Source organism: Cetorhinus maximus, chromosome 10 (assembly GCF_964194155.1).
Source record: "Cetorhinus maximus chromosome 10, sCetMax3.hap1.1, whole genome shotgun sequence".
Classification (NCBI taxonomy): domain Eukaryota; kingdom Metazoa; phylum Chordata; class Chondrichthyes; order Lamniformes; family Cetorhinidae; genus Cetorhinus; species Cetorhinus maximus.
Genome location: NC_135888.1, coordinates 30,529,663 through 30,555,018, shown reverse-complemented (window position 1 = coordinate 30,555,018; position 25,356 = coordinate 30,529,663). Strand labels below are relative to the sequence as shown.

Below are 25,356 nucleotides of genomic sequence, written 5' to 3'. Positions count from 1 at the left end.
ATCTGTGCAGCTGGGGTAAGGCAACCATCTCCTCACTCTAAACTCACACACTCAAGCCCATCACACATTCACTGGCATCTCACTCACTGCCAGCTCAAGGGACATCCCCAACCATTCTCACATACACAGCCTCACATATCCATCTGGCCTCATCTCCTCTGGAGACTGCCTCCTCAGCCCTCACCATCCTGAGGCCACTTGCCCAGATAAACATGTGCCCCCACACACACCCTGGGTTACCCTCCTTCCCTAGTACAGCTCTCGTCCTGCAGCCTCTTCCCTTGCCTGAGGCCACTTCTCCCCCTTCCCCAAGCAAGACCTTGCCCTGCAGTCATTGAAAAGCCACCACATATGACTGATCTGATAGATTGAGACCTACCCGTGAGCCCCGCTAAAAGTGATGTGGTGCAGTCTGTGAAGCCTGGCACCGATGACTGTGAGTGCTAACTGAAGCAAGGTAGGCAAACAAACCTTGAAGTCCCAAAAGAAGTGCAGCCCACCAACCACCTTATATATGCTGTTGTGAAACATGTCGGCGGGGCCTTTTCATGATATGCAGATGTATTACGATGAGGTTCCTGACGTCCGATGGCGGGAAACACAGCCTGCTATCAACATGCTGAGTGGATGATCGCAAACTGGTTTCATGGCACAGTGAAACCGATTTTTGGCCTTTTCGCCATATTGTCCACTCACACTGCCGAACATGCCCGACACCAGTGGGCATGGAAAATTCCGGCCAGTATCTCAATAGATAGACTCAGATTTTGGGTGGGCTCCTCCACAATGGATCTACTGAAGGATCTCCTCTGAACTCTTTCTTCCTGTTTTCATGCTGCCTAATCTACCTTGCATTAGCAGAACTTTCTATTTTTATTTCAGGTTTCCAACATCTTGTCCTCTTGACTGAAAGCCTATTGCTAATATAATCACATTAGGAGAATACAACAAATCCCAATAGTCATTACCAATACCAATTAATGGTAAACAAATTATGCCTCGAGTTCAGATTTCTATCACAATCAGCATTGTCACTAATGCTGCTCCGGTAGAATTAGATCAAACTAAAAAGAAACAGGAGCTAATCTTTTTTTACTGGTAGTGAGAATAACTCAAGGTTCTGTGAAAATATATTAGGCAAAAAATTCCTTATACAGGATAATATATTCCATTTTCAAAGTGGAACTGAAATGGTTCTAGAATGAATTAATCCAGGCAAGATTTGTAATTCAGCCTTATTGAAGTGTCTGTTATGGTTATTATGAAATGAGGATGGTTTTAAATATTAATAGAGGTTAATAAGTTTAATACACAATGATTGCTCTATTTGAAACTGAAATCTGAAAAAAAAGAATTACATGCAATTACATAGTTCCTCAAATTGCTTTTCTCATCAATCTAAATTCTCAGCTTCAGGAAAGTTAATAAGAAAAATTGCCACAATTTTCTCTAAAAATTTTATGGTCGAGTGACTTTGAAAGTCAAATAATGTAATTAAAGGAAGGGAGTGGCCAAACGGGTTTGGATAACCAATGACCGATTTAAACTCACAGGGGACTGTACAAGGTCTGTTAGACTGCGAAGTCACTGAGTTTACCACACATCATCTCAAATTCATTCAGGAACTTGTTAGCATGCGTGGTAGACTTTCTCGCTAGAATTACTAGAACGTGACACATGATTTTTTTTGAACAGTAAACACACATGCACTCATTCATACATCCTAATACATATAACATACATGACGTACATCCACACTGACATAATCACAGGAGCAATGTTACAAATTTTGTTTGAAGATTGCAATGAAGACCTTACCCGAGGAAGCTTCTGTTCAGGTCCCCGCACCAGGGAAGAAAGGAAACAGGTCAGTTACAAGACAACAATAACAACAACAACAACAGAACTTGTATTTTCTTTAATAGTTAATTAGTTAGTTAAGAGGTTACTGCTTGCTGACTGGGTAACACATTGGTTGGGAACATTGCTCTTTTAATTCCAGGCCTTGAGTTTGAATTCCATTTTGAACTTGAAATACAGAGATACTGTTTCCACTGCCAGGACATTTAGTAACTAGAGGACACAGATTTAAAGTCACTGGCAAAATAATCAGAGGGAAGATGAGGAGATTATTTTTTGCAGTGCGTTTTTACGATCCAGAATGCACTGCCTTAAAGGAAGGTTGAAACAGGTTCAATAATAATGGGCGGAGTTTTCGAAGAAAGTCGGGGTTGGGATTGGAGGCTGCGGGTTTTAATTTGGCGCCACCGGCCATCTTGTCGGCGTGGCACCACGATCCTGATCCCCGGCTGTTTTCAGAGAGGCCGCGTGGCATCACATTGGATACCTGGCTGCAAATAGCAAGCAGCCAGTTTAGATCAAATTAATGCAGTCAAGGGGCCTACTAAGGGCTGGTTTCTGTGCCAACTGGGGTTTCCAGATAGCATGTGGGCAGCCCACATCAGGCTGAAACATGTGCAGGCCAATGTGGTGAGCTCAGGTCGGAATGGGGGGGGGAGAGGAGCTGCTTCAACCCACGAGGGATTCCTCCCCCACCCAATCCATAATAGCTCCTGGGCCACGGTTGTGTCTGCTGGCCGTACCAAGCAGAATTTGCCCCTCAAAGATCACAGTGAGGCAGCTGGGGCTGTTTTAAAAATCCAAACAACTTAATTAGCTTTCTCCCTCTCTCTCTCTCTCCCCATCTACAGAACAGCAGCTCTCATCTGGGCTGGCAGAGCTGCTAATTCGTGAACACTGAAGGGCCTCCCACTGGCCCTCCAGCCTCAGAAGCCTGCCCATCATCCTTAATTGGATGCTGAGCCCGGTGTCTGGCCTTTAATTGCTCATTCCTTTAAAATAGTGGAGGGGGTGTCTGGAACATGCTGTGAAGGATCGGAGCCTGGAGCTGGTCCCCATATTGGATTCCCACCCTGGAATGAAAATTCAGCCCAATCTTTCAATCGGAAATTGGACACTTGAAAGGGAAAATGCAGCTATGGGGAAAACAGCAGAGGAGTGGGACAATTTGGCCACCACCCAGAGTCCTGCCTCTTTGCAGCTATGTTCATAAAGTCCGGTTTCTTGTGATAGTGCCTGGACTGCTGTCCCGTGTGTTCTGCTGACCAATCACCCAGGAGTTACAATTTCCACTACTATGGCTGAAGATTTCATTCAAGATCACGCAACTTGACTTCTTTGATTCATTGAACAAAACAGGGTAGAAACAAACATTTTAAGAGCCACAGAAATAAAACAACGTAAAGTATTTTCCAAACCCAACATAGAGTGCAGTTGGATAACTCAGCTGAACAGTACATGAGATGAAAATGATATTTTTACTTCAATTGCAGTTTACAAGGGTTAAAACACAGAAAAGGTGAATCCAGAACAGTCAAATCTTCAGATGTTACTCACGTAAAAGCAAAAGCCACAAGAGCACCACTGACGACAATGAAATCCAGAATGTTCCAAAGGTCTCGGAAATAAGAGCCAGGATGAAGTAACAGGCCTAAATTAATCATCTTGTGAAAGGAAATGAGGTAAAGTGAAATTTACATATAAATATGAAAAACATAAGTCTTTGCTTTGTTGCAATTATGTTTGATTATCAGTCCCTCTACACAAAGCTTATGTGGATCTTTAAGGCTATGGCTGAGAAATTTGAAAACGGGCACACAGGAGACAGGCCATCGTCATACATGCCTGTTCATGTGGTCTCAAGGGACTGTGTTAAATTGATGTTAGGACACAAATTCATTAGCTGCTTTATTTTGTAGGGAGCAGGAAATTCTGCAGCTTTGATGCCATTTAAAGACAACCAACACCTCTTAAAGGGCAAGTGCACTCTTGAGTGGCTGGAAAGGGGCACTCAGATTATCTAGTGCCTTATTCAAGCCCCTAATCACTCTCACTCGATCACTCAGGAACCCATTTTACACCCGTAAAACGGGTGCAGTGTCAACAAATTTCAAGGCCTATGGATTCATTCTGTAAAATTATGGCAGAAAGATTCTGACACTGCACCACAGGGCTATAAAGATGATCATTTTATCCATTCAGCAAGAATGTCAGATTCTCCCAGTTCTACAGCTCTTTAAAATTCACAAAAAAATGTTAAAATTGAAGCACACAATAGGATGCTTCGAGGGGCTGTTCAAAAATCAAAGGAAATAAATGCATATTGTGTTGAGTAATTCACAGTACCAAATTGTAGAAACATAGAGCAGTTACAGTGTAGAAAGAGGCCATTCAGCCCATCATGTCTGCGCCGGCCACAAAAAGAAAAAAGAAACTAGCCACTCGTTTTAACCCCACTTTCCAGCACTCTTGCCGTTTACAGCACTTAAGATGCAGGTCCAGGTACCTTTTAAATGAGTTGAGCGTTTCAGCCTCAATATCCAACTTAGGCAGTGAATTCCAGATGCCCACCACCCTCCGGGTGAAAATGTTTTTCCTCATGATACCTCTAATCCTTCTATCAATCACGTTAAACCTATTCCTCTCAGCTAGGGGAAATAAGTCTTTCCTGTCTATCCTATCTAGGCCCCTCATAATTTTGTACGCCACTATCATCATCCTGGGGTTACTATTGACCACAAGCTGAACTGCACTAGCCATATAAATATTGTAGCTACAAGGGCAGGCTAGAGGCTAGGAATCCTGCAACAAGTAACTCACCTCCTGACTCCCCATAGCCTGTCCACTATCTACAGTGCACAAGTCAGGAGTGTGATGGAATATGTCCCACTTTCTTGGATGAGTGCAGCTCCCACAACACTTAAGAAGCTTGACACTATCCAGGACAAAGCAGCCCGATTGATTGGCACCACATCCACAAACGTTCACTCCTTCCACCACCAACAAAGAGTGGCAGCAGTGTGTACCATCTACAAGATGTACTACCGAAACTCACCAGCCTCCTTAGACAGCACCTTCCAAACCCACAACCACCACCATCTCGAAGGACAAGGGCAGCAGACACGATGTGCAAATTAAAGTTTACAAAAGAAAACTAAAAACAGCAGATGCCAAGTGAGGGCAAACCAAAGCTTGGTTTTATCTGGTATAATAAACTCTGTAATAAACAGATTTTGACCTCCACAGTGAGTAGGGATTGTCGAATTTCAGGAGATAGACCCCTCTGCCTGGGTACTGATGGGATCCAGCGTACACCTTGAAGTTCCCCTCCGAGCCACTCCCCATCTTGACTTGGAAATGTATTATCGTTCCTTCACTGTTGCTGTCAAAGTCCTGGGACTCCCTCCCTAACAGTGCTGTGGGCATATCTACACCACATGGCCTTCTTTCTTGAATTGCTGTAGGCCACTCACGAACATCGTCTCAAGGGCAATTAGGGATGGGCAATAAATGCTGGCCTAGTCAGCGACGCCCACATCCCATGAGCAAATAAAAAAAACAATTTCTAAAATTCACACTTCTGAACAAAAATATTGAAACTTTAATTTACTTTTGTCTGATACACAAATTTATCACAGCGCACAACTCATTAAAAACAAACAACCAGACCTTTAAGTTCAATCCAATGAACTGCTGCCCTCATTAATCACAAAAAAAATTCAAATTAATAATTCCCAGCCAGTGACTAAAAGTATAATTAAATGCAGGTTTTCTTTTCAAATATTATTCTTCGTGCATTTAAATGATGAAGAATCCAGTTGGAATATTTACCTTTATCACCATTTCAAATGTAAAGACCCCAGTGAACACGTAATCCAGATATTTCAGAACCTAAAGCAAGAAATAATTTATATTCAGATTTGAGAGCGTATAACCTATCTGTCTTCAAAGTCCGTTTTTCATTGTTGCTTGGTGCTTCAAATAATCAATTTCAGTAACGCATTTGTCATTGATTTGATAAGTTCGTGCAAGTTGGCAAAAACACACTGCTAATTACAGAATTACTGAAGAGTTTAGAATGAAAACAGGTAAAACATAACCAGGTGAAAAAGACAAAAGATGGACTTTCGGCTTTGCCATTGGTTCAGGCCATGTCTTCAGAAAAAAGGAAATAAAAACTAGGAGATGAGCTGTTCAATGACAGCAAAAAGCAAAGGTTCCAAAACAGTTGCTGTTTTAACAGGTTGCACAATAACAAAAGCCTCCAACCGTTGCCTAGTTAGCTCAATTACAGGCAGCCAGAATTTGAAAATTATGTTAATAACATATACTTTCCGTTCATAGAGGTGAAGTCAAATGTTAAAAATGCCAGAGGTACCACAGCCATTGAACTTCCGCCCTCAGACAGACTATGGGGGTAGTCTTTGCCTAACCTGCATGGCAGAAAACTTACAGTATTGGATCAGCTGCCAATACTGGTCGATTTTACTTTCAAAAAATAAAATCAGGAGGGGTACAAAGCGGATGGTCAATCCCAACCCATCAGTTTCCTACCAGATACTTTAGGTTAGAGTCACCTTCATGTATAACTTACATTATTGCAGACAGTCCCCCATTTGTTCAATCTTCTGAGATGAGTGAACAATCACAAGTAAAATAACGAAGATGGTCAATCTGTTAAGTTTTCTCTGAATCCCAAGCAAATCAAGCAAAATAACCGGCAACACCTTAACAACCAACATTATTCAACTCTTTCTGCTGCAGTCCACAGGTGACATTTTCATGGTACCAACAGGATTGGAGCCATGTGGTTTCACAGAACATTTGCACTTCAAATGCCCAAATTAACCCTTGGAGTGTTCAGTCCCTTTCTTGATCAGCTATTCCTTCAATCCTTTTTTGATGGTGTTAATTAACAACACAATAGTTCCTTTCATAAAAAGACTCATTCCATGTATCTATTACCCAGAGAAAAAAAAATCTGCGGTCTTGATTCAGATTGGTCACCCCCTAACAATATCTTTAAGAAACTGTTCATATTTTGATTATTCATAGATTTATCCATGGGACATGGTATTGCAAAAATGTTTGCCATTTTTCATTGTAAATTTACAGTAATTTTTGTTAGTTGCATTAATAAAAGCTGCTTCCTTAGTTATTTCAATAATGCATAATTGAAGAACATTATATAAAACATTGGTTGGAACTGGAAAACATAGACGCTTGGAAATACAATCAGGAACAATGAGAACATGTCCAATTATATCAAAGTTTCTGCTTTGGCTGCAATTTGCAAAATGGGTGCAAATTAGGCTTGAAATTGCAATGGGTTTCCAAAGTGAGCTAATTGCTCAAGTCTCTGTTTAAATTCGTTTGCGTAATAACAAGCAACTCAAACCTACAGGCAAACCTTCCAGGAATCAGCACAATTGGGTCCCACAATAGAAAGTCATTAATTATATCTTTTGCCTTGTATTCAATAATTTGTATATTCAAGAATGGTGACCTGGTGCAGTTTTAGTGAAAATAGAAAACAGCTGAAAATAGGTTCATCTCAAGAAATGTGCATTTTTAATAAATGTCTAGTCCGCCACATGTAACTATAAATGACTGGGAATGATTTAAACATCCTACGGAGACAGTTACTAGTTTTGTTGGTGTCCACCAGTTCAGTTTCTTGGTTAAAAATTTTTACAATGTGCCCACGAGTGCCTGAAAAAGGTGAGTTTAATTTTAAGAGCCTTCTTGGACAGTTGCAAATGGGAGAAACTCACCCTGCTCATTCTCATTGAAATGGAGGCAAGGACAGGTTTGTGGGCGGGACAAACATTCAGCACAAAGATTTAAAAAGAACTACTAAAGATTGTTGAAACTTGTTGAGTCACGCTTTACATAACTTGCATGCAAAATTCCATGCTTTTTTGGCCGATTTCAGGCAACTTGCACTAGTTTTAGCAGAAATTCTAGGCCATCATCTGACATTAATATCAAAGCAGGCAAAGCAAAAATATAGTTCAGCAAGTGGAGTAACTTCTAACTGTAATAAGAATAACCATTTCACCAACCCCACTATCAGTAGATTATAGACCCACGCCACTGTTCTCAATGAGTTAGAGTTACTGAATGGAATTTAATGCCCTCCCCCATGGCACTTTTGGTGGCAGGAGAGCATTTAATCAGGAAGGAGGGTGGTGGGTGGGGACCTAGCTGCCGATGGGCCACTGTCCCAGTTAAGACCATGGTGAGAAGGCCCATGGATGGCTTTCCTACCCCACTGTGAATTGAAGACCTGGAGTGGGTAATTAATGTCCACTTAAAAACCTCATCCTGCCACCACTGTTATCCAGCCAGCAGTGGGCGGGCGATTCACCATGCAGGAAGCCCAAAAAGCAAATCCTGTTGGGGTTGCTCGTGGGTCCCCAGTGTCTGATCAAGATTGAGGAAGCTGGGGGGAGGTCCTTTGAGAGCTACCACCTCTGCCCATACTGCTGACCCCCATCCACCTCTCCCACCCCACTCTGTGACTCCTCTCCCACCAATACTCACCTGTACCTAGGTCCATTGGTGATGCTAGGCCTTAGGTAGGTACAGTACTGGTCGCTGCCGAGCAATGTTGAGTTGCCAGCCCGATTGGCTGGCAGCTCTCAGTGGGCGGGGCTTAAGCCCCTGAGGTCCTTGAACCCAGGGAAGACCCACCACTGGCCAGTTAAATGCCTGATTGGCATTTAATTCAGCAGGCCTTCCTGAAAAGAGGTAATATGTTGCTCCCCAGCTAACAAGTGAGACTCTCTCACTTCCATCAAATACCATTCACTGTTTCCATTAATTCAAATCCAAGTATGATCCCTGAATTTTGCACAGTCAAACCAAAGGCTATTTTCAAGTAAGTGAGAACATTTATTAAGTAGCAACAGAAAACGATGGAAATACACAGCAGATCTGATAGCATCTTTGGAGAGAGAAAAATGTTTCTGGAGCTGACATTTTGGGTCTGTGACCTTTCATCAGAACTGAGAAAAGTTAGAAATGTAATAGGTTTTTATCAAGTGAAAGGGGAGAGAGTGAGAAGAATAACAAAAGGGAAGGTTTGTGAATGGATAGAGGGCCGGACAGATTAAATGACAAAAGGTCTCATGGTGCAAGGTCAAAGGAAGTGACAATGGGACAAGTGAAGAAGCAAAGGGCGGAGTCGTCTGTTCACATTTGCGTCAGGCGTCAGGTGTCATGGTGGGCGGGGTGGGTGGAGAACAATTCTGCAGCGAGATTATCCGATGGTGTCTGCCATGCGCGAATCCCACTGGAAGCCGGCATGAACCCAATGTGCATCCCGATAATGGGATGCAAAGTAAGGCCCAACCGGAATCAAATCCCCCACACCCGATTTACTGTTATGCTGGTGGTAAAAGACGCTGACCCAGAACACGTCTGGATAAGCAAGATGTGCAGAAATCAGGACTCACCTTTAGGTCCTTGCTCAGGTCGCGGATATTCAAGGAGCAGAAGATGCTGAAGCCCTACAGCTACTGGACCCTGGAGGAACACATGAACACATGCATCGGATGCTGGGTGGATCCTCATGGGCGTGGCTATGCCACAAAGCAGCTCACAGAAGGTGGGAGGTCTCCGTTGATGCTTCGGGCCTGCTTTGGAACATCACGGTCTTGGCCATGGGCTGCTACAGCTGATCAGAGAAGGGCTGAGATGGGAAAGTCTAGGTGTGAGTGGCCAAGGAAGGTGTACCAGGGAATGTGACTTTGGGAGGGGTGGGGGGAGACAAAGGTGTCAGAGAGTGGGTGAGGTTGGAGGGGAGGGAAACAAAGATGTCGGGGGGTGAAGTTGTTGGGGGGTGAAGTTGTTGGGGGGTGATGAAGATGTCGGGGGACTGATGTTAGGGGATGAGGTGTGAGGGGGAAGGAGGGAGTCGGGGGGAGGAGGGTGCAACATGGGAGAATGCAGTAACTGGGGAGGTAGGTGTAAGAGGATAGAATGTGTAACGGAGGGAGGTGTTCAAGGGAGGAGGGAGTGCGGAGGAGGGAAGGTGTTCAGGGAGAGCAGGGAGTAAGAGTGGAGGAGGCAGTAAGGGGGGGATGTCCAGGTGAACATGCAAGGGAGGGGTCTTCAGGGTCAATGACGGCTTCCTGGAGAGCAAACTGAGGGTGGACATGGTAGGAGAGAATGGTGAGTGTGAGAGAGAGCAGGGGGAGCGGGAAGGATGGAAGGAAGCGGATGCATTGGTAACGGTGGAAGGGACGGTGAGGGTGGTTGGTGGGGACTTGGAGGCAGACACTGACCCTGGGGGTGGGAAGGAGGAGGTTGATGAGGTCAATGGTGATGGGAGTGGGATTCTCGGGAAGGTAAGGAATGTGCATATTCACCTGGACATCCTGGAAAGACAAGGGTTCAGGTTGGTAGGTGACGGTGCGAAGGTGGAAGGTGATGCCAGGGGGGTTGACAGATGGGGGAAAGGACATGGTGACTGGCGGAGGGGAAAGGACGGGGGAGCTGATGATATACTTGTCCACGAGCATGAATTTTGAAATTGAAAGTGAGCGGAGCCTTGTGTTTGACAGGCACAGGTGCTGCCTGGGAGAGCAATCAATGGGTGGGCGGAGATGCAGGTCAGCTCAGATGGACAACTGAAAGAGAGCCCCAGCAGGCAGCATTGAAAATGCTCTGGACAGTATGAGGGCTCCACATGTATGGGAGTGTGCTTGCACAAGGCTCCACAAGGCACTGCCACCCACACACTTCTCCCTCCAGAATCACTTGTGGTCCGGCTGCATGCAGCTGAACTGCTTGTGTGGGAGGATGCTATGGGAGGACTTGCGAAGCCTGTCAATGAAGTTGAAAGACAACATTCCATATTATTCAGTGGAAGTGAATATATTTTCATATTATAAGGTGACAAAATGTGTTCACCCAATTGTGATCAGAATTTCTTAACTTTTCTAGGCCTACCACTTCTTCTAGGTGCTGCCCTGACATCCGCAGCAGGGGTGGAGACAGCCTGTGCAATGGTTGGCCCTGTTATCTTTGATGACTTTGGTGTGTGTCCTCTGGGGAGCTGAGGCCTTGAGGGGGCTGGCTTGCTTTGGTTGCCCTCCTGTGGGCCAGCTGCTCCCTCTGTGGTGACAGAGGATGAGGTTGAGGGGGTCACAGGCAAAGAGGACTCAGATTGAGTGGACAGCCTCTGAGATTCCTGAGTGGATGACCCAGGGGAGTCCAGCTGCTGCTCCTCCTTCCTTCTGGTGCCCAAGGGCCCCAGCCTGACTCCTTGAGGGGAAGGGGCACCTGGAGGGACGTCGAGGTGCCCTGTTTCCCTCTTGCGTTGCCCTGCAGGAACTCACCCATGGTTACCGTGATGGCGTGATGGAGTGCAGGTCCGCACACATCTCTGTGTTCTGCTGGACCAAGATCTCCATAGTGTCCACTATCCTTCCCATGGAGACCTCCATATGCGCACATGTGGGCACCACTTCATCAGAGGGCAGATGAACGCACTCCTCCGACTCATGTGCCACTTTGTTGAGGGCTTCCAACAGCTCTGCATGATGATGCCCCCGCCTTCCGCTGACTCTCCACGATGAGTTGGAAGGCCAAATCCAGAGTCTCGTCATCTGACTTGGACCTCACAGATGCCTCTACCCCAGCAGTCCTCCGAGTGCTGGGAAGCTCAGCTGAACCTACTTCCTCTTGCTGTGGATACGAGTCTGTGTGGTGACCACCAGATTGTCAACTCGAGCCTGCTCTAGATCTAGGTCCCACTGAGGTGTGTGTCTCTGCGTTGGTGGAGGGTGTGGGTGGTGCTGTGATGGGTCTTCCAGGCTGCTTATTTCCAGCTCTTCAATGGAAGAGGAGTCCTCTTGGCTGGAGGTGAGGATGAGGATGGAGCTGAGGGACTGGTTGGCTGAGGGTGTCAGTCGCTTGGCAGAGCTCCCTGTGAACCAAAGTACAGATAATTAGTGCATGGCAGCACAGTCAAAAGCAGGAGAGAGAGCACTCACATTTGCATTGAGAGAGAGATAATGTGGTGCAGGATCCTCACGTGGGTATTCACCGCCGACTTCACCATTGCCGCAGCCACAGTCCACGTCCTCACCAGTCAGCACGAAGGAATGTTCCTCAAAGTGAGTGAGGGGCCTAATGTGGGCCACTCCACCCCTGGTCTGTGACTATTCCCTGCTGTTGTGAGCAGGCTTCTCCTGCGTGAAAACAGATGGAGAGAGTGTGAGCAGGACGCATGGCACTGCGTGGAATGTTTGTGTGGCGAGCGGAGCCATGGACGGAATGAGGACGCGAGCTCCAGAGGATATGAGCCTGATGGAGTTGTGAAGGTGTGTGTGAGAGTTCGTTGCATTGTCCCTTGAGGTGTGAGATCCCTGTGGATCTGTGATGGGTTTGTAAGTGTGTGAGGTGAGAATGATGAGGTGGTTGACTTACCTTGGCGGAATGAATGAGAGCACTCATCCCCTTCCTCCACTGGATGGCTGACCTCCTCTGTGCTCTAGTGGCGCTGACCATCACCGCCACCGCTTCCCAGGCCAGATTGGTGGGCCTCCTGCGGCCATGGTAGGGATAGAGGACATCGTGGCGGCCCAGAGAGGCGTTACTAAATTTGGGGGCTGCCGCCTTCTTTGCTTTTGCGGCCATCTGTCCCCTCGAGCAGTCCTGTCCTGTAGACATGAAGTAGGCTGCGCTTGAAATATGGCGCCCAGAGCGAGGAAGCGCTGCGGTCATGGTATGGCTGGCAAATCCCAGCCCGCCTGCCAACAATCCAGTCCGTTTCCCCTGAATGTATTATTAATGAGGTGGGACGCGCCGGGAATGGGACGATATGGTGTGAAGACCCGCCATTGCGGCTGGCGGGGAAAACGTCATTTTTCACGCCCACTATTGCACTTAGTGCAAATCTGGGACGATTCCACTCAAAGGTTTTGTCTAGAGGAGGTGTGAATGCAGGATAGTTGTTGTTCAAATGCAAAGCATAAGAAAATTGATGTCCTAACACCAAATTTGTGATCTTTGAGGATTTGAGGGCAAATGATTGTGCCCTATACAAATTAGTCTTTATCCTGTGGGTCTAATGTTACTTTTCCTTTTTTATTAGGGCACATTTTAACAGCATTCACAGCTGAACTGATTCCTTGACATACGGCTGTGATACTTTACAATAGTTGTTGATTAGTCGTTGAACCAACTTACATTATTTCTTGGAGAATCTGCTACCACAGGATCCTCTGCTGCCAGGGCTATGCTGCTCATCGCAATCACCAGCAGGATACACATCTCAAAATATCGTAGGTTGACAATGTAATGGCATGCCCTGCGAATACTAAAAAAAAAAGTCACAAATGCACCATTATACAAGCATTCAATGTAGCAAGAAATGGGAGTATCAATGGGCAAATTCACAAACAGGTTTTGTAATATTTTCTGGAACTACATACTGGTAACAACCATCTTTATGCATACAATGTAAATTGTCACTTCCTTCTCTCTTTTGTGCCACTATTTCATGGTATGATGTGAATTCATAGAAATTGCATCATGTTGCATTTTAATTGGTCAACACTTTTTCCTTTGAAGTTCATTCAAGAGATCCCATTTAAAAACATGTTCGATTTCACACTAAGCACCAATGAGATGATTATAAGTCACCCAGCTGCCAGTAAAACTGCAACCAAAAAGAAGGAATCGCAATGAACCATAAAAGCCATTCTTTGTACCTCTTAATCTAATGAAACGAAGAAGCAATTATTAACATAAATAGAATATACACCCAGCTTCATAGGCGAAGGTGGACATTCTTCTTGTGACGCCTTGGGTTTTCATCTGTGCTTCCTACAAAGATTTTGGGTGGGATGAAGAGTCTATATATATGTTGTGGTGCACAAGACATTGTAGTTGTGTGAGTCAAGTTGGATAGCACAGTGAAGCTTTTTCTGTCCAAACATTGTCCTATATATGTTCCTAAATATGTACAGATCATATTCCAAGAATAAGAGAAACTACACATTTTTCAAATATTTTTTTAAATTAATAAATACTAAACTAAAAATGTAAATTGAAAACTGCTTTTCTCCATTACTGAGCTTTTGAAATGTTGTCTTCATTGACTTCTAGTTTATGCTATGAAGACAATTGACTGCAGCCACATTCCCCACTAAACCATCCAGGGAGCTATCCTCAATACATTCTGTAACATAGTCATATTCAGCTCAAGATATATTAACTGAAAGATCGATTACTACTATTCATCATATTGCCTGCATTGAACCATTTTATTTTCCCCTCCACAAATTCTCACCCTCAAAGGCATTGGCTTTTACATGATTACAGCAACATTTTAGTACCTCACCCGGGTGATTATTCTTGGACCAGATGTTCACAATTTCCAGAACAGCTCACTAGATTGAGAACTGAAGCAAATACTCTGACGTTCTTTCCTTTCTCAAATCTCAAGAACACTAGGGCCAGTTGCACCATTGCTGTCATTGGTCCAACTGAGATTAACTGACTCAGTGCAGAGAAGAGATCAATTCTAGGACCATATATTGTTCTTAAGTGTTCAACAATGTAATTGCCAGATGAGCTACTGGGAGAACTAATCTTGTTTGTATAAACTCAAGACAAAAACAACAAAATTTCAGATTTATTTTGGTTAAAGAAAAACTGCTTGCAAACCAACCATCTAGCACTCTTGATGCTACTGACACCTTTATATAATGGAACTGAGGTAACTTATGAGGGTGTTGTAATAACATAAACAATTCTTGTCTCACTTAAATACAAGCTGACCCCCAAGTTTTGGACAATATTAAGATATGTTAGACTTAAACAAGACAGGCACTCAATAATTATAGGTAGTTATACATATTTTAAACTGACATGTTGGGAAGCTTTATAAGATTAAAGGTCCCATTTTGCCAAATAAAATATTTTAGGACCTTTTTAATGTTGACCAAAGCAACAAAACAATTGCTGGAATGGTACAGCAGCAGGAGGATTTTTCCAGTTTTCAGCACTCTAAAGAGAATTATTCAGTTCATGCCCAGATTTCCGTTTAATAAAGAATTTAATAAAGAATTTTGATAATATAAAATGTTATCGCAGCAACAGTCATCAGCATTTTGAGATGAGTAAATGCAGATAAAACAAGTGGTAAGGGCATGGAGAAAAAAATCCAAATTTTGCTTTAGTTCCAAACTTGCAAAATATAATTTATTGTCATTTGACATTAATGATGAACTATTGACATAAATAGTAAGCTTTGGAAATGTTGAAACAAATCCTCATTCATAGTCAGATATATTCCAAATTTAATCACGAAAGGTCTTCAGGAAACTACAGCCATCAAGTGACACTCTGGGCTACTAGGGTACCAAAGCCTAATGCATTCTCATCTTTCAATCTCTGCTATTTTAGCCATTAACCCATTGAAAATAACTGGGTACATTTTCTGCTGAGACAGACAAAGGTAATTTGCTTGAATTGGTTCAGTGGTGTCCAAGTTGTTACCTTTGAGCCATTTCCAGTCCTTGAACCACCATTTTCCTGCCATAACGTCCATGAAACTAAGACCTATTTGTGTTTATACTGTTTGCTTACTGGCGTGACTGGGGGTTTGCAAAGGATGATTCTTAGTGCTTTTGTCTCATAGGAGGATAGTTCTGTTAGGAAACCTAAATTGGTTAGTATCTACAGATTAATGGGAATACAGATTTAGGCTTAATATCTGACCTACACTTTAGCAGCCACAATGTTAGGAAATACAGCTAGTTTAAGTAAGTTATATTTGTATTTTGTGAGTGTTAGGAATGAGTTTTAGCATTAATGTCTAAGTTTGATTTGTATTTCTGTACCTGTGAGTTAAGAAATGTCAAATTGAATTTTAGTTTCACTTTAAAAGGGTGTTTGCATTTCTGATGAAAGTTTTACAACGTAAACTAAGTTAAGCAAACAAGAGTAGAAAAAAAGCAGTGCTGTTGACTGCAACAGGGGTCCAGAGAGGCAGGTCCATCCCACAGACACACACAGAAAAGCTAGAAATAGCAGTTTGTTTTGGAAGCTGTTGAAGTTCAGCTGATTTTGAAGATAGCTGCCAGAGAAGCAGCCTAGAAAGGGGACAGACAGCCATCCCAAGCTAAAGAAAAGACCCAAAATCCAGGGGAATGGAACAAGAGAAAGTCCCAAAAAGACCTGCTAGTCAAAGAAAGGACAGGGACCTGGAAAAGGTCCTGTTGATGAAGTTAAGAGTGAGGGGCAGAGAGAAAGGCTCCAAGATTCATATTTAAAGAGGCAAAAGCTACAGAAAGCAGATTTAAAGTGAGAGCAGCTTACAAGAGGCAGAAAGGTCCAAAGAGACAACTGAAGGTCTGTAACTCTTTGCTATGGGCATGTGATGCAGTGGTGTACTGTTGATGGCTGAGTTGGTGAGAGAGAGTGCATGGAAGTCAGCTTGAATGCATGTGGTGACCCAGGGAAGAGGAACATCAGAAGGAGAGTTCGAAACCCTGGAGGTGAACACTTGCGGAAGGCGTCTGAGAGAAAGCGTCGGTTTGGGAGAAGATTCCGAGGTGAGGTCTTGGAGAGTGGAGATTGGAAACCCTCGTGTGAAAGATGGATTGCAGTGAGACCGGTTGGCTCACAGTGTGATAAGCGTCTGGGTGGGAGTTGAACAGAGATCCATAAAATCTGATTGAGGTGGCATCTGTCATTTGGTTTCAGAGTATGGTGTGTCTGACCATGGGATGCCTATTGGTACATGGACTGTGTACTTACTGTGAACACTAGAGAATAAGATAGCTTTGTAACTTGTGTTATCCTTAGCAAATCTGTATATATCTGTAAAAGGTATAGTTGTGGATGAAGCAGTATTGTAATATAGTTCATCTTTTCTTGTTTAATAAACGTTTTATTCTTTTGTTAAAAGTTCATTAGCTGAATCCGGTGACTCTATTCAGTAGCTACTCTGCACGTATTTAAACAAACAAATTAAAAGTTAGGATCCATCAAGCTGGGTTCCACTCTGGGATCAGGCTTGTCCAGGAATAACAACAGCTAGGATCATAACAACAAAGACATAAAGCTTGCACACTACCCAAATAAGTATTCAAAATCATAATTGTAAAGTTACTTCTCTCTCTCTCGCTCTCTCTCAGTGGAAAAACCTCTTTCCTATGATGTGCAGAGTGTTAGGCAACTATTATTCCACAATTAATATGGATAGCCTGTTTAATTACTATGCCTGAAACTATATTGTGAGTTTTGCAGTGGTGTCAAACTGGAACTGAAAGATCATCAGAAAAACTCCTTTGCCAGAATCAGCTTTCAAAATTTGTATCAAATTATTCCATGTTCTAAATGGTGAATGTGTAGCCTGTAAATTTAATGAAGTTTAAATTTGCACATAAATTTCAGTGTCTATCTTGAACTTTTAACTGCTTCAAGCAGTTACCATTTTTACAGCGTTATTTCTTGGTAAACTATTCTTTCTGAACCCTGTGCCTGTGTGGCAGAAATGCAGCTGATTTTCTTTCTGTCGCCCATTAGGAGACTCAGCCACTGCCAGGGTACAAGTAAAAGAAATATTGTGGCCTGATAGAATTCAGGATAGAATTCAGGATTCAGGATACACTTGTCACTTCCGGATCTGTATCTCATGTTTTATACGCTCAGGTTTGCCATTAATATATCAAACAGGACTCTACATGTGTCATATACAAATGCCCTAGCACAACAGGGAAAACTCTGTTGTAATAATTTTAAACAAGTATTTTTTATAAACCTCAAAGGTGATTTAATTTATAGATTAATCAGCAAATTGAGTTTACATTGTATTTTAAACATTGGCGAAGAGTTCTGTGTCCACCTATTGCTAAGATAGCTAAATTCAATAGGTGGACACCGAACTCTTCGCCAATGTTTAAAATACAATGTAAACTCAATTTGCTGATTAATCTATAAATTAAATCACCTTTGAGGTTTATAAAAAATACTTGTTTAAAATTATTACATGTTCTCATCATTCCCACTACATAGCTCAATGCCTTCTGCAAACACTTGCAGATTGCTAAAATGGCTAAATTCAATCTGCAAGTGTTTGCAGAAGGCATTGAGCTATGTAGTGGGAATGATGAGAACATGACAAAGTATCAAGAGAACTGGAGAAAAGCAGTGGAAAACAGGGATATGAAGATCAGAAGGCCAAAGAACCAATTTATGGACTGTCAGTTTGAGCTTATGGAAGAGGATCAGAATGAAGGTGTAAAGGTTATGAGTGAAGACTTGGAGAAAGTGAGTATTTTCAAGTACCTGGGGTGAGTGAAAGGAGAAGAGGAAGCCCTACGACCAGATGGAAAGATACAGTGGTGGGAGACTTCAAAGCAGCAGGATTGGAAAAGGGACGGGTGACTGACAAGAGGAGATTACCCTTCGGTGTAAAACCAGAATTGTGGTGACCCCCAAGTTAAACGGGAGAAGCTGAAAAAAGAAGAAATAATTTTCAAGTGCGTTCAGAATTTTTTTTTGTCTGAAATGTACAGAACATCATTTGAGAGGTAACTCTGCACTAATAGTCCAAAGAACACATGTTCAAATCCTATTGTGGCAGTTTGAGAATTTGAATTCAGTTAAAAATCTAATCCAGAAATAAAAGGCTGGCATCAGTAAAAGTGAACATGAAGTTGATAATTGCTGTAAAAGCCAAACTAGTTCACTCATGTCCTTAACCAACCATCCATTTTTCCATCTGGCCTCTATGTGACTCCAGACATACAGTAATAAGATTGACTCCTATCTGCCTAAGTGGGCTAGCAAGCAATTTATATGTATCAAAGCTGCAAGGGATGGGCAATAAATGTTAGCTTTGCCAGTGACACCCACGTACCAGGAATGAATTAAAAATAAAACTAAGAGGAACTGGAAATTTGAAAACATCAAACACTTATGGATGGAGAATGAATGAGGGACATTCAGTGATATACAGAAAACAGAAAATAAAGGACATCGTGGTTACCCTTCCATCATACCACATCAATGCACAATGATTAGATTATTATGGAAACTTGATGTTGATATTTTGGTATGTTTGCAATCTGACAAAGGCCATCTGAGGACTGTATAAAACACATCAGGTCACCAATGCACACACTACCCATCCTCAGGTTAGTGCTAAGTTCAGCTATCTACAGTGATACATAATATTCTCTGAAAAATTACGAAGAACAACATTTGTAGAGCAATGACTAGAATAATTCACTTAAAATAGAGTGGATCTCTGTCTGCAATTCCCTGACGTCATAAAATTAGACCTCAAAACAGCAGCCTGTACCCGATTCCCACAATTTTATAATTCCCTGGGGCAGAATATTGTGCTTGTCGTGCAGGCGCGCGCCCGACCTGAATGAGCATAAAATGACACGCGATGACGTCGGGCGAGCGTCCCGAAGTCATCGCACACTCGCGCAATATGTCGGTCAGCGGGCGCGCACAGGAGTCGGCAGAGTACCCGATGACAATTAACAGGCCTATTATGTCCATTAAAGTAATAATTAAATGAAATCTTCCGCTGCCCGTCTAACCTGGCCTTTGGATTTTTTAGGAAACCTCATCCACGGGCAGGATGAGGTTTCCAGCGGCAAATAAAAACAAAATAAAAATGTTTAAATTTCATTCATAACGTGTCCCTGTTCATGTGACAGAGTCACATGAGGGGACATGGTTTTAACATTGCCTAAGTTTTTAATTTTTAATTTTAAAAATCTTCAGCCCACTGAGCCAGCTCTGTGCCCCAGGGAGCTTTCATTGTGCGCACCCGCGTGCATGCGTGAACTTCAGCACGCGCACTCCTCCCACCCCCACCCCGGCAGTGTTGCAGCGCGTGTTTCACGCTGGCCCCCGTTAATTGGCCAGCCAGTGTGAAATCGTAGTCAGAGCCCGATCGCAGGCGGTGGTCAGCTTCCTGACCACTCCCGGGCCCGCCTGCCCGCCGAGCCCACCCAAACACCAGATTTCCTGGCCCTGAACTAGGTCCTGATTACCTCATGGGAGGAATTTTTCATTCTGGAGACTAAGTGCCGGGTCAGACAGGAAAGTTGGCACGATTTCCACAGGGCAGCAGGGGAATTAATCTGTGTGATGTTCCGCTTTTCAGCTCATTAATTGTGCAGCAATGAAGAGCTTATCGAATCTCATGGCGGGACGGGCGGGGGTTCGTAGGCCCTGTTGCCACCTCAAGGGGTCAAAGGTCCTGCAGCCATATTTAAAAGGCACCCGCACAGACAGTCACTCACTGCAGGCCAGGTGCATTGCTTCATTCTGCTTCTCTATGGCGCCCAAAAAGAACAAAACCCTCCATTCCATCGTTCAACGAGGCCTCCCTGGGATTCCCATCCAGGCCATCCAGGAAAGGCAGGAGGTGTTTCCTTGGGACAGGAGCAGGAGATCCTCCTACCTGACCACACCGGCCTGGGACGAGGTCGCCAGGGAGGTCAGTGTCTGTGGTCGACACCGCCTGCAGTGAAAAGAATGAATGATCTGCTACGTTCCACCAGGGTAAGTGAAACTTCTACTCACTCCAAACTCACACACTCATAAGGGCGAAAGGCAGTCTAAGGGTTAGAGCCACTACCAACAGATGGGACATCAGCACTATGTGTCTGCCAGCCACTTTAAGATCACCATCTCATGTAAGATCCTGCACAAACGGCATCTTAAACCCTCACTGGGGAGCATTCAGCACACACAACAGGCCTGCAATCTTCTGAGCTGCTTTCTTATCCATAATGCTCACAGTCAATCCATCTGTCTTTATGCAGAACAAAATCACCCAAAACAGAAGGGAGAGGGTGAAGACTGGAGATGGGACCCCAGAGTTGAGGACATTCTGCTCCCACAAGGAGCAAGCAGCAGAGCTCACTGGGAGGATAGGGATCTTTCCTGCATGGAAGGTGAGATCGACCTTCCCCAACAAGCCAGTGAGGGTCCATCCAGTATACACCGATAACACAGACAATGACTGTGAGGGACCTATAATGTTGGAGCCCGTCTAAGTCAATCACTAATTATCCCTTCTCTCTATTCCAGCCAACAGCAAAAAAAGGCAGAGGAAGCCGCCAAGCAGGTGCCTCAGCTCAAGCCTCCAGACCACCGCAGTTGAGGAGGCCTAGGAACTATCAGATGAAGACCCGTCACTGTGTTCACCTGCACCCTCTACTAGTGCAGATACACGCATCTCGGTGGGATCTAGTTCTAGAGTAGGCTTGGATTCACAATCTGGTGATCACCTCACTGACCCGTGTCCACAGCAGGCAGAGGCAGTGGCAGCCGAGATCTCTGACACTAGGAGGACTGCTGGAGGCCAGGTCCCTGCTGTGTCCAAGTCCAATGACGAGTCTCTGGAATCGGCCCTGAGAGAAATATTAGAGATGAAGAGACAAGCAGGAAAACATCAAGCAGGGTTGTCAGAGGCCATCATCTGACTGGAACGAAGGATGGAGGAGTCCGCTCATGTTCTGTCTGATATTGTGGCTCAGTCATGCAAACATGTCAAAGTCTCCATGAGAAGGGTAGCAGCTGCCTTGGAGACCCAGATCCAGCAGTTTCTGCTGGATTTACGATCGAACCTGCACACCATTTCTCTAGTCAAGGAGTCAGGGAGGCGCCCTCGAACACACAAAGCGAGGAGGAACGCCAGTCAGGTACCCCGGGGGCATCCATCCAGGACACCCCTGGGGTGATCTGCTGCTCCAAATCCCCTCTGCCTGTGACCCCATCAACGCTATCAGGTCCGGTCAAGGAGGGTCCACCTGCCCCAGAGCAGGAGACCCTTAGCAGGCTGGGGCCCTCCAGGCCTCAGGGCACCAGAGGATGTCCACCAAAGTCATCTCAGACAACAGGGCATAGCAACCAGCAGGCTGCCTCCACCTCTGCTGTGGATGTCAGGGCTGCATCTAGATGCAGTGGTCGAGTTAGAAAAATTAAGAAGTTTTAAATGCACACTGGTGGCACGGGTGTTCATTCACTTTTTATAATCTGCTCTATTGTAATTATATTTTGCTTTTATCCCTCTCCAATTCTCTGGCATTCAATGGTTAATCGATGTGATGCAAGGTCCCACATTCATTCAAGGGTAAAAAATGAATCCCCCCCAATCCCTGCCCCTAAATTATCTCCCATCTGGACTCTCAGTTCCATTAAGTCTGATCATAGCGATTCGTCTTTAGTTCTACATCTGTGACATGAACAAAGGTACTTCATATGTGAAAATGATGGCTGGACAATGCATATGTGAGCTTTGGATCTCAGGCAGACATTATCTGGCCTCAGGAGAATTGCTCATCAAAGTTAGTGATTGTACTGATGCTGTCGCACTGAAGTCTGGAGTTTGTGGCTGTTACAAGTACTTGTTTGTCGCCAATTGTGAGATTCTACAAAGTGGACAACTAGACTGATCCGCTGGCAAGAAGTTCATGGCGGCAGTAATCTTCAAAGTAACTGGCATTGGATGCCCTCCCAGCCTGCGTGGCGTGAATTCCTCATGGAGGATGTGGCAAATATGAGCTACCACATCCCTAGACAAGCCAAGGCGACTGCGGCACTGTCCTTCACTCATCTCCATGTAGGAGCTGCGTTTTCTGTAGACCCTTGGTCACGTCAAACATTTGGCCCCTCCTCGTCAGCATCTGGGACTTTTTGGGCGATTGTCTCCCCTCATGTGTTCCATTTGGCAACAGGCCCTTCTTCTCCTCATTCTAAGCAAAGCTATCAAGAAGGCAGTTTTGCCTGCAGCCGTCATTCTCCACTCCTCCCTGTGTGCAGATACAATTGAGCAAACAATGGTAGTTCCCATGGAATGGTCTCCCTTCATATACAAGGCAAGAATGCAATCTCTAGCCCTTGACTTGCCCTCAGTCTATACATGACATACCAAGCCCATCCCTTGCAGGATAAGATCATCCTGGAGGACAACAGGTGGCTCAATGTCACTATGCATTCACAATGAGGGTCTTCATTAGTGTCAAAGGACCCAAGTCCTAGGAGCCAGAGTCAGTTTTGTGTTGGTTCTCCTCCAGTAGCCTCGACAAAAGCTATCGATACCCAGTCCTTGCACTTTTGTCCTGACTGCAAGTATGGTGCCTTGAATGCCATGACCAGTACTTCGAGGTTTGTGGTGTCCATACTGCCTCTGTGCAGCAGCCATGGTCCTTGGTTTTTTTGACCCTACATCCATTCTGACATGCCTGTGTAAGGATTACATGCCAATTAAGACCATATGCACCGCAGCACCTAAACTTATTGGATCCTCAACTAAATGTGCAACATGAGTAAAAGATTCAAGCTCGGTCATTGTGCATTAGACCCTCGAGTCCAGCACTCAGCTAAGCCATGCTCTCTATGGTTTGAACAGGAAATTTATAGGGTTCTTCTTCAACCATTCAAAAATTGCTCTGGTGAACTCTTCCCGCTGGCCTAGAGACCGCACCCACCGCCCCATCAATCACTATTTTTCTATCTTGGTTTTCAAACTGCATCATTCTTAGGTGAGCTCAAACATGGTGCTGCTGACCTTCGCCTGTGAGACCTCCCCTTATCACCCACCAAGCTCCTCAGATCCTCCTTCATACTCACTACGTCCTAATTTCCCTTCCTCCTATCACTATCCAGCCTCCCCTGTTACCCTTGACCCCATCATTGTCCATGTGGATATTCCTGTTCACCCCCCCGAGCTCTTTAATGCTGATGTCTCCATGCCCTTTGTTAACCTGAACCCTCCCTTTCTCAAGGCCTCATGCAGCCTTACTTTTCGGGACTGCCACCCCAACCACCATTAGACCATCCAATACCCTCCCATGACTTTTCAGCTACTGACTTAAAGTATCCAGATGCCATCCCTGAATGTTACTGTGCCCTCTGCAGCACAATACCATGACTCTAACCCCCAGGATCAAATTCCTTAGGTGACAGGCCACTCCCTGCACACGATACTGTGCACAACTGTCACTGCCAGAGAGGCCTTACACCACCCAAGACCAAGGCGTGTGTGCTATACAGAGCCCTCTAACATGGCCCATGCAACCCAGGACAGTCTCTTCAATATGCCCCTGACAGTGTAGCCTCTGCCCCAGGACAGTCTCTGACTCTTCCTTGGAGAGTCTTACACCTCTTGCCCCAGGAGAGCCTTTCAGTACTCTGTTCCTTGGCCACCCCCTAGTCCTGCCTCTGCTTCCCACTCCACTCTTGTGTTCCCCCACTTGTCCTGCCTCTGTCTCCCCCTCTGCTCTGGTGTTCCTTCCTGTCCTGCCTCTGTATCCCCCTCCACTCTCACATTTTCCCCATCCCCTTGTCCTGTCTCTGTCTCCCCCTTCTGCTCACGTATTTTCCTCATGCCCTTGTCCTGCCTCTGTCTCCCCCTTCTGCTCATGTATTTTCCTCATGCCCTTGTCCTGCCTCTGTCTCCCCCTTCTGCTCATGTATTTTCCTCATGCCCTTGTCCTGCCTCTGTCTCCCCCCTCCGCTCTCGTGTTCCCCCCCATCACTTCTGTCTCTCCCCTCCACTCTTGTGATTCCACCACCCCCACTCTGCCTCTGTCTCCCCCCCCACCCCACTCATGTTCCACATCCACCCCCAACTCCTGCCTCTATCTTCCCCCTCCCTCTTGTGTTCCCCCTCCCTAATCCTGCCTCTGTCTCACCCCTCCCCACTGGTGTTGCCTCCCGTGCCAAGCCTTGGTGCAGCTTGTGATACAAGCACCTGAAATTTCTCAGCAATGCTCTGAATGGTCGGCGAAAGCAATGTCTAGAGACCTCAATGTCACTGACGAACTGAAATTCGCTGGATGCACACATATACAGTCGGGAAACAGACCTTTCGAATTATCTGCTGGCAGGCATATAATTTGGAGGGGGAACGTAATTCCGGTGAATTGGCCTTGTAATGAGAACTCATGAGATGCAAATATGGTTCCTGATGTAGATCAGCAGGAAGCTTGTAACCCACCAACAAAGTTGAAAGAACAAAATTCGAAACTAACTTCCTGCCGGCAGGAAACTGATTTTTTTCCATCACGCCAAATTCAGTGCCACGCCCACCACAATTCCTGCCGCTGGCAGGAGCAGGAAATTCAGCCCTATGTCACTGAGTTAGCACCATTCTGCTGGATGCTGTACATCAACATGGATTAAAACTGCTGAAACAAATTCCCATTGAAGGTTAGACTAATGAAGTCAAAAATTGGACTAAATTCTGCCAGGTTGAGTGGCATGTCAAATTATAATGGAAAACAACCTCTCATTGTTATTATTTATGCAGTGATAGTGATAGCGATCCTGACAACTTACATTAATAAAGCAACTTCAATGTAAAATAGCCATCCAAAGATGGAGAGGTGAAACAAATTGGAAACAAAACCGGAGAAATTAGAGGTGGGAGTTTGGTGGTTGTGGCAAAAAAGCTTGCCTGATCAAATGGTTCCTGGGAAAGATTTAAAACAAGAG

The 25,356-nt window shown here is 44.7% G+C and overlaps 1 protein-coding gene across 1 annotated transcript in view; it reads right to left on the bottom strand.

Moving 5' to 3' along the window:
• The window catches only part of cacna1ba (calcium channel, voltage-dependent, N type, alpha 1B subunit, a), a 721,116-nt gene that overhangs the window by 121,734 nt on the left and 574,026 nt on the right, over positions 1-25,356 (bottom strand). Inside the window, exons 25-27 of the mRNA XM_078550316.1 lie at positions 13,063-13,192; positions 5,692-5,751; positions 3,418-3,524 (exon numbers count right to left, since the gene is read on the bottom strand). Of these exons, the coding sequence (XP_078406442.1) occupies positions 3,418-3,524; positions 5,692-5,751; positions 13,063-13,192 (297 nt within the window). The remainder of the gene's footprint in view (positions 1-3,417; positions 3,525-5,691; positions 5,752-13,062; positions 13,193-25,356) is intronic.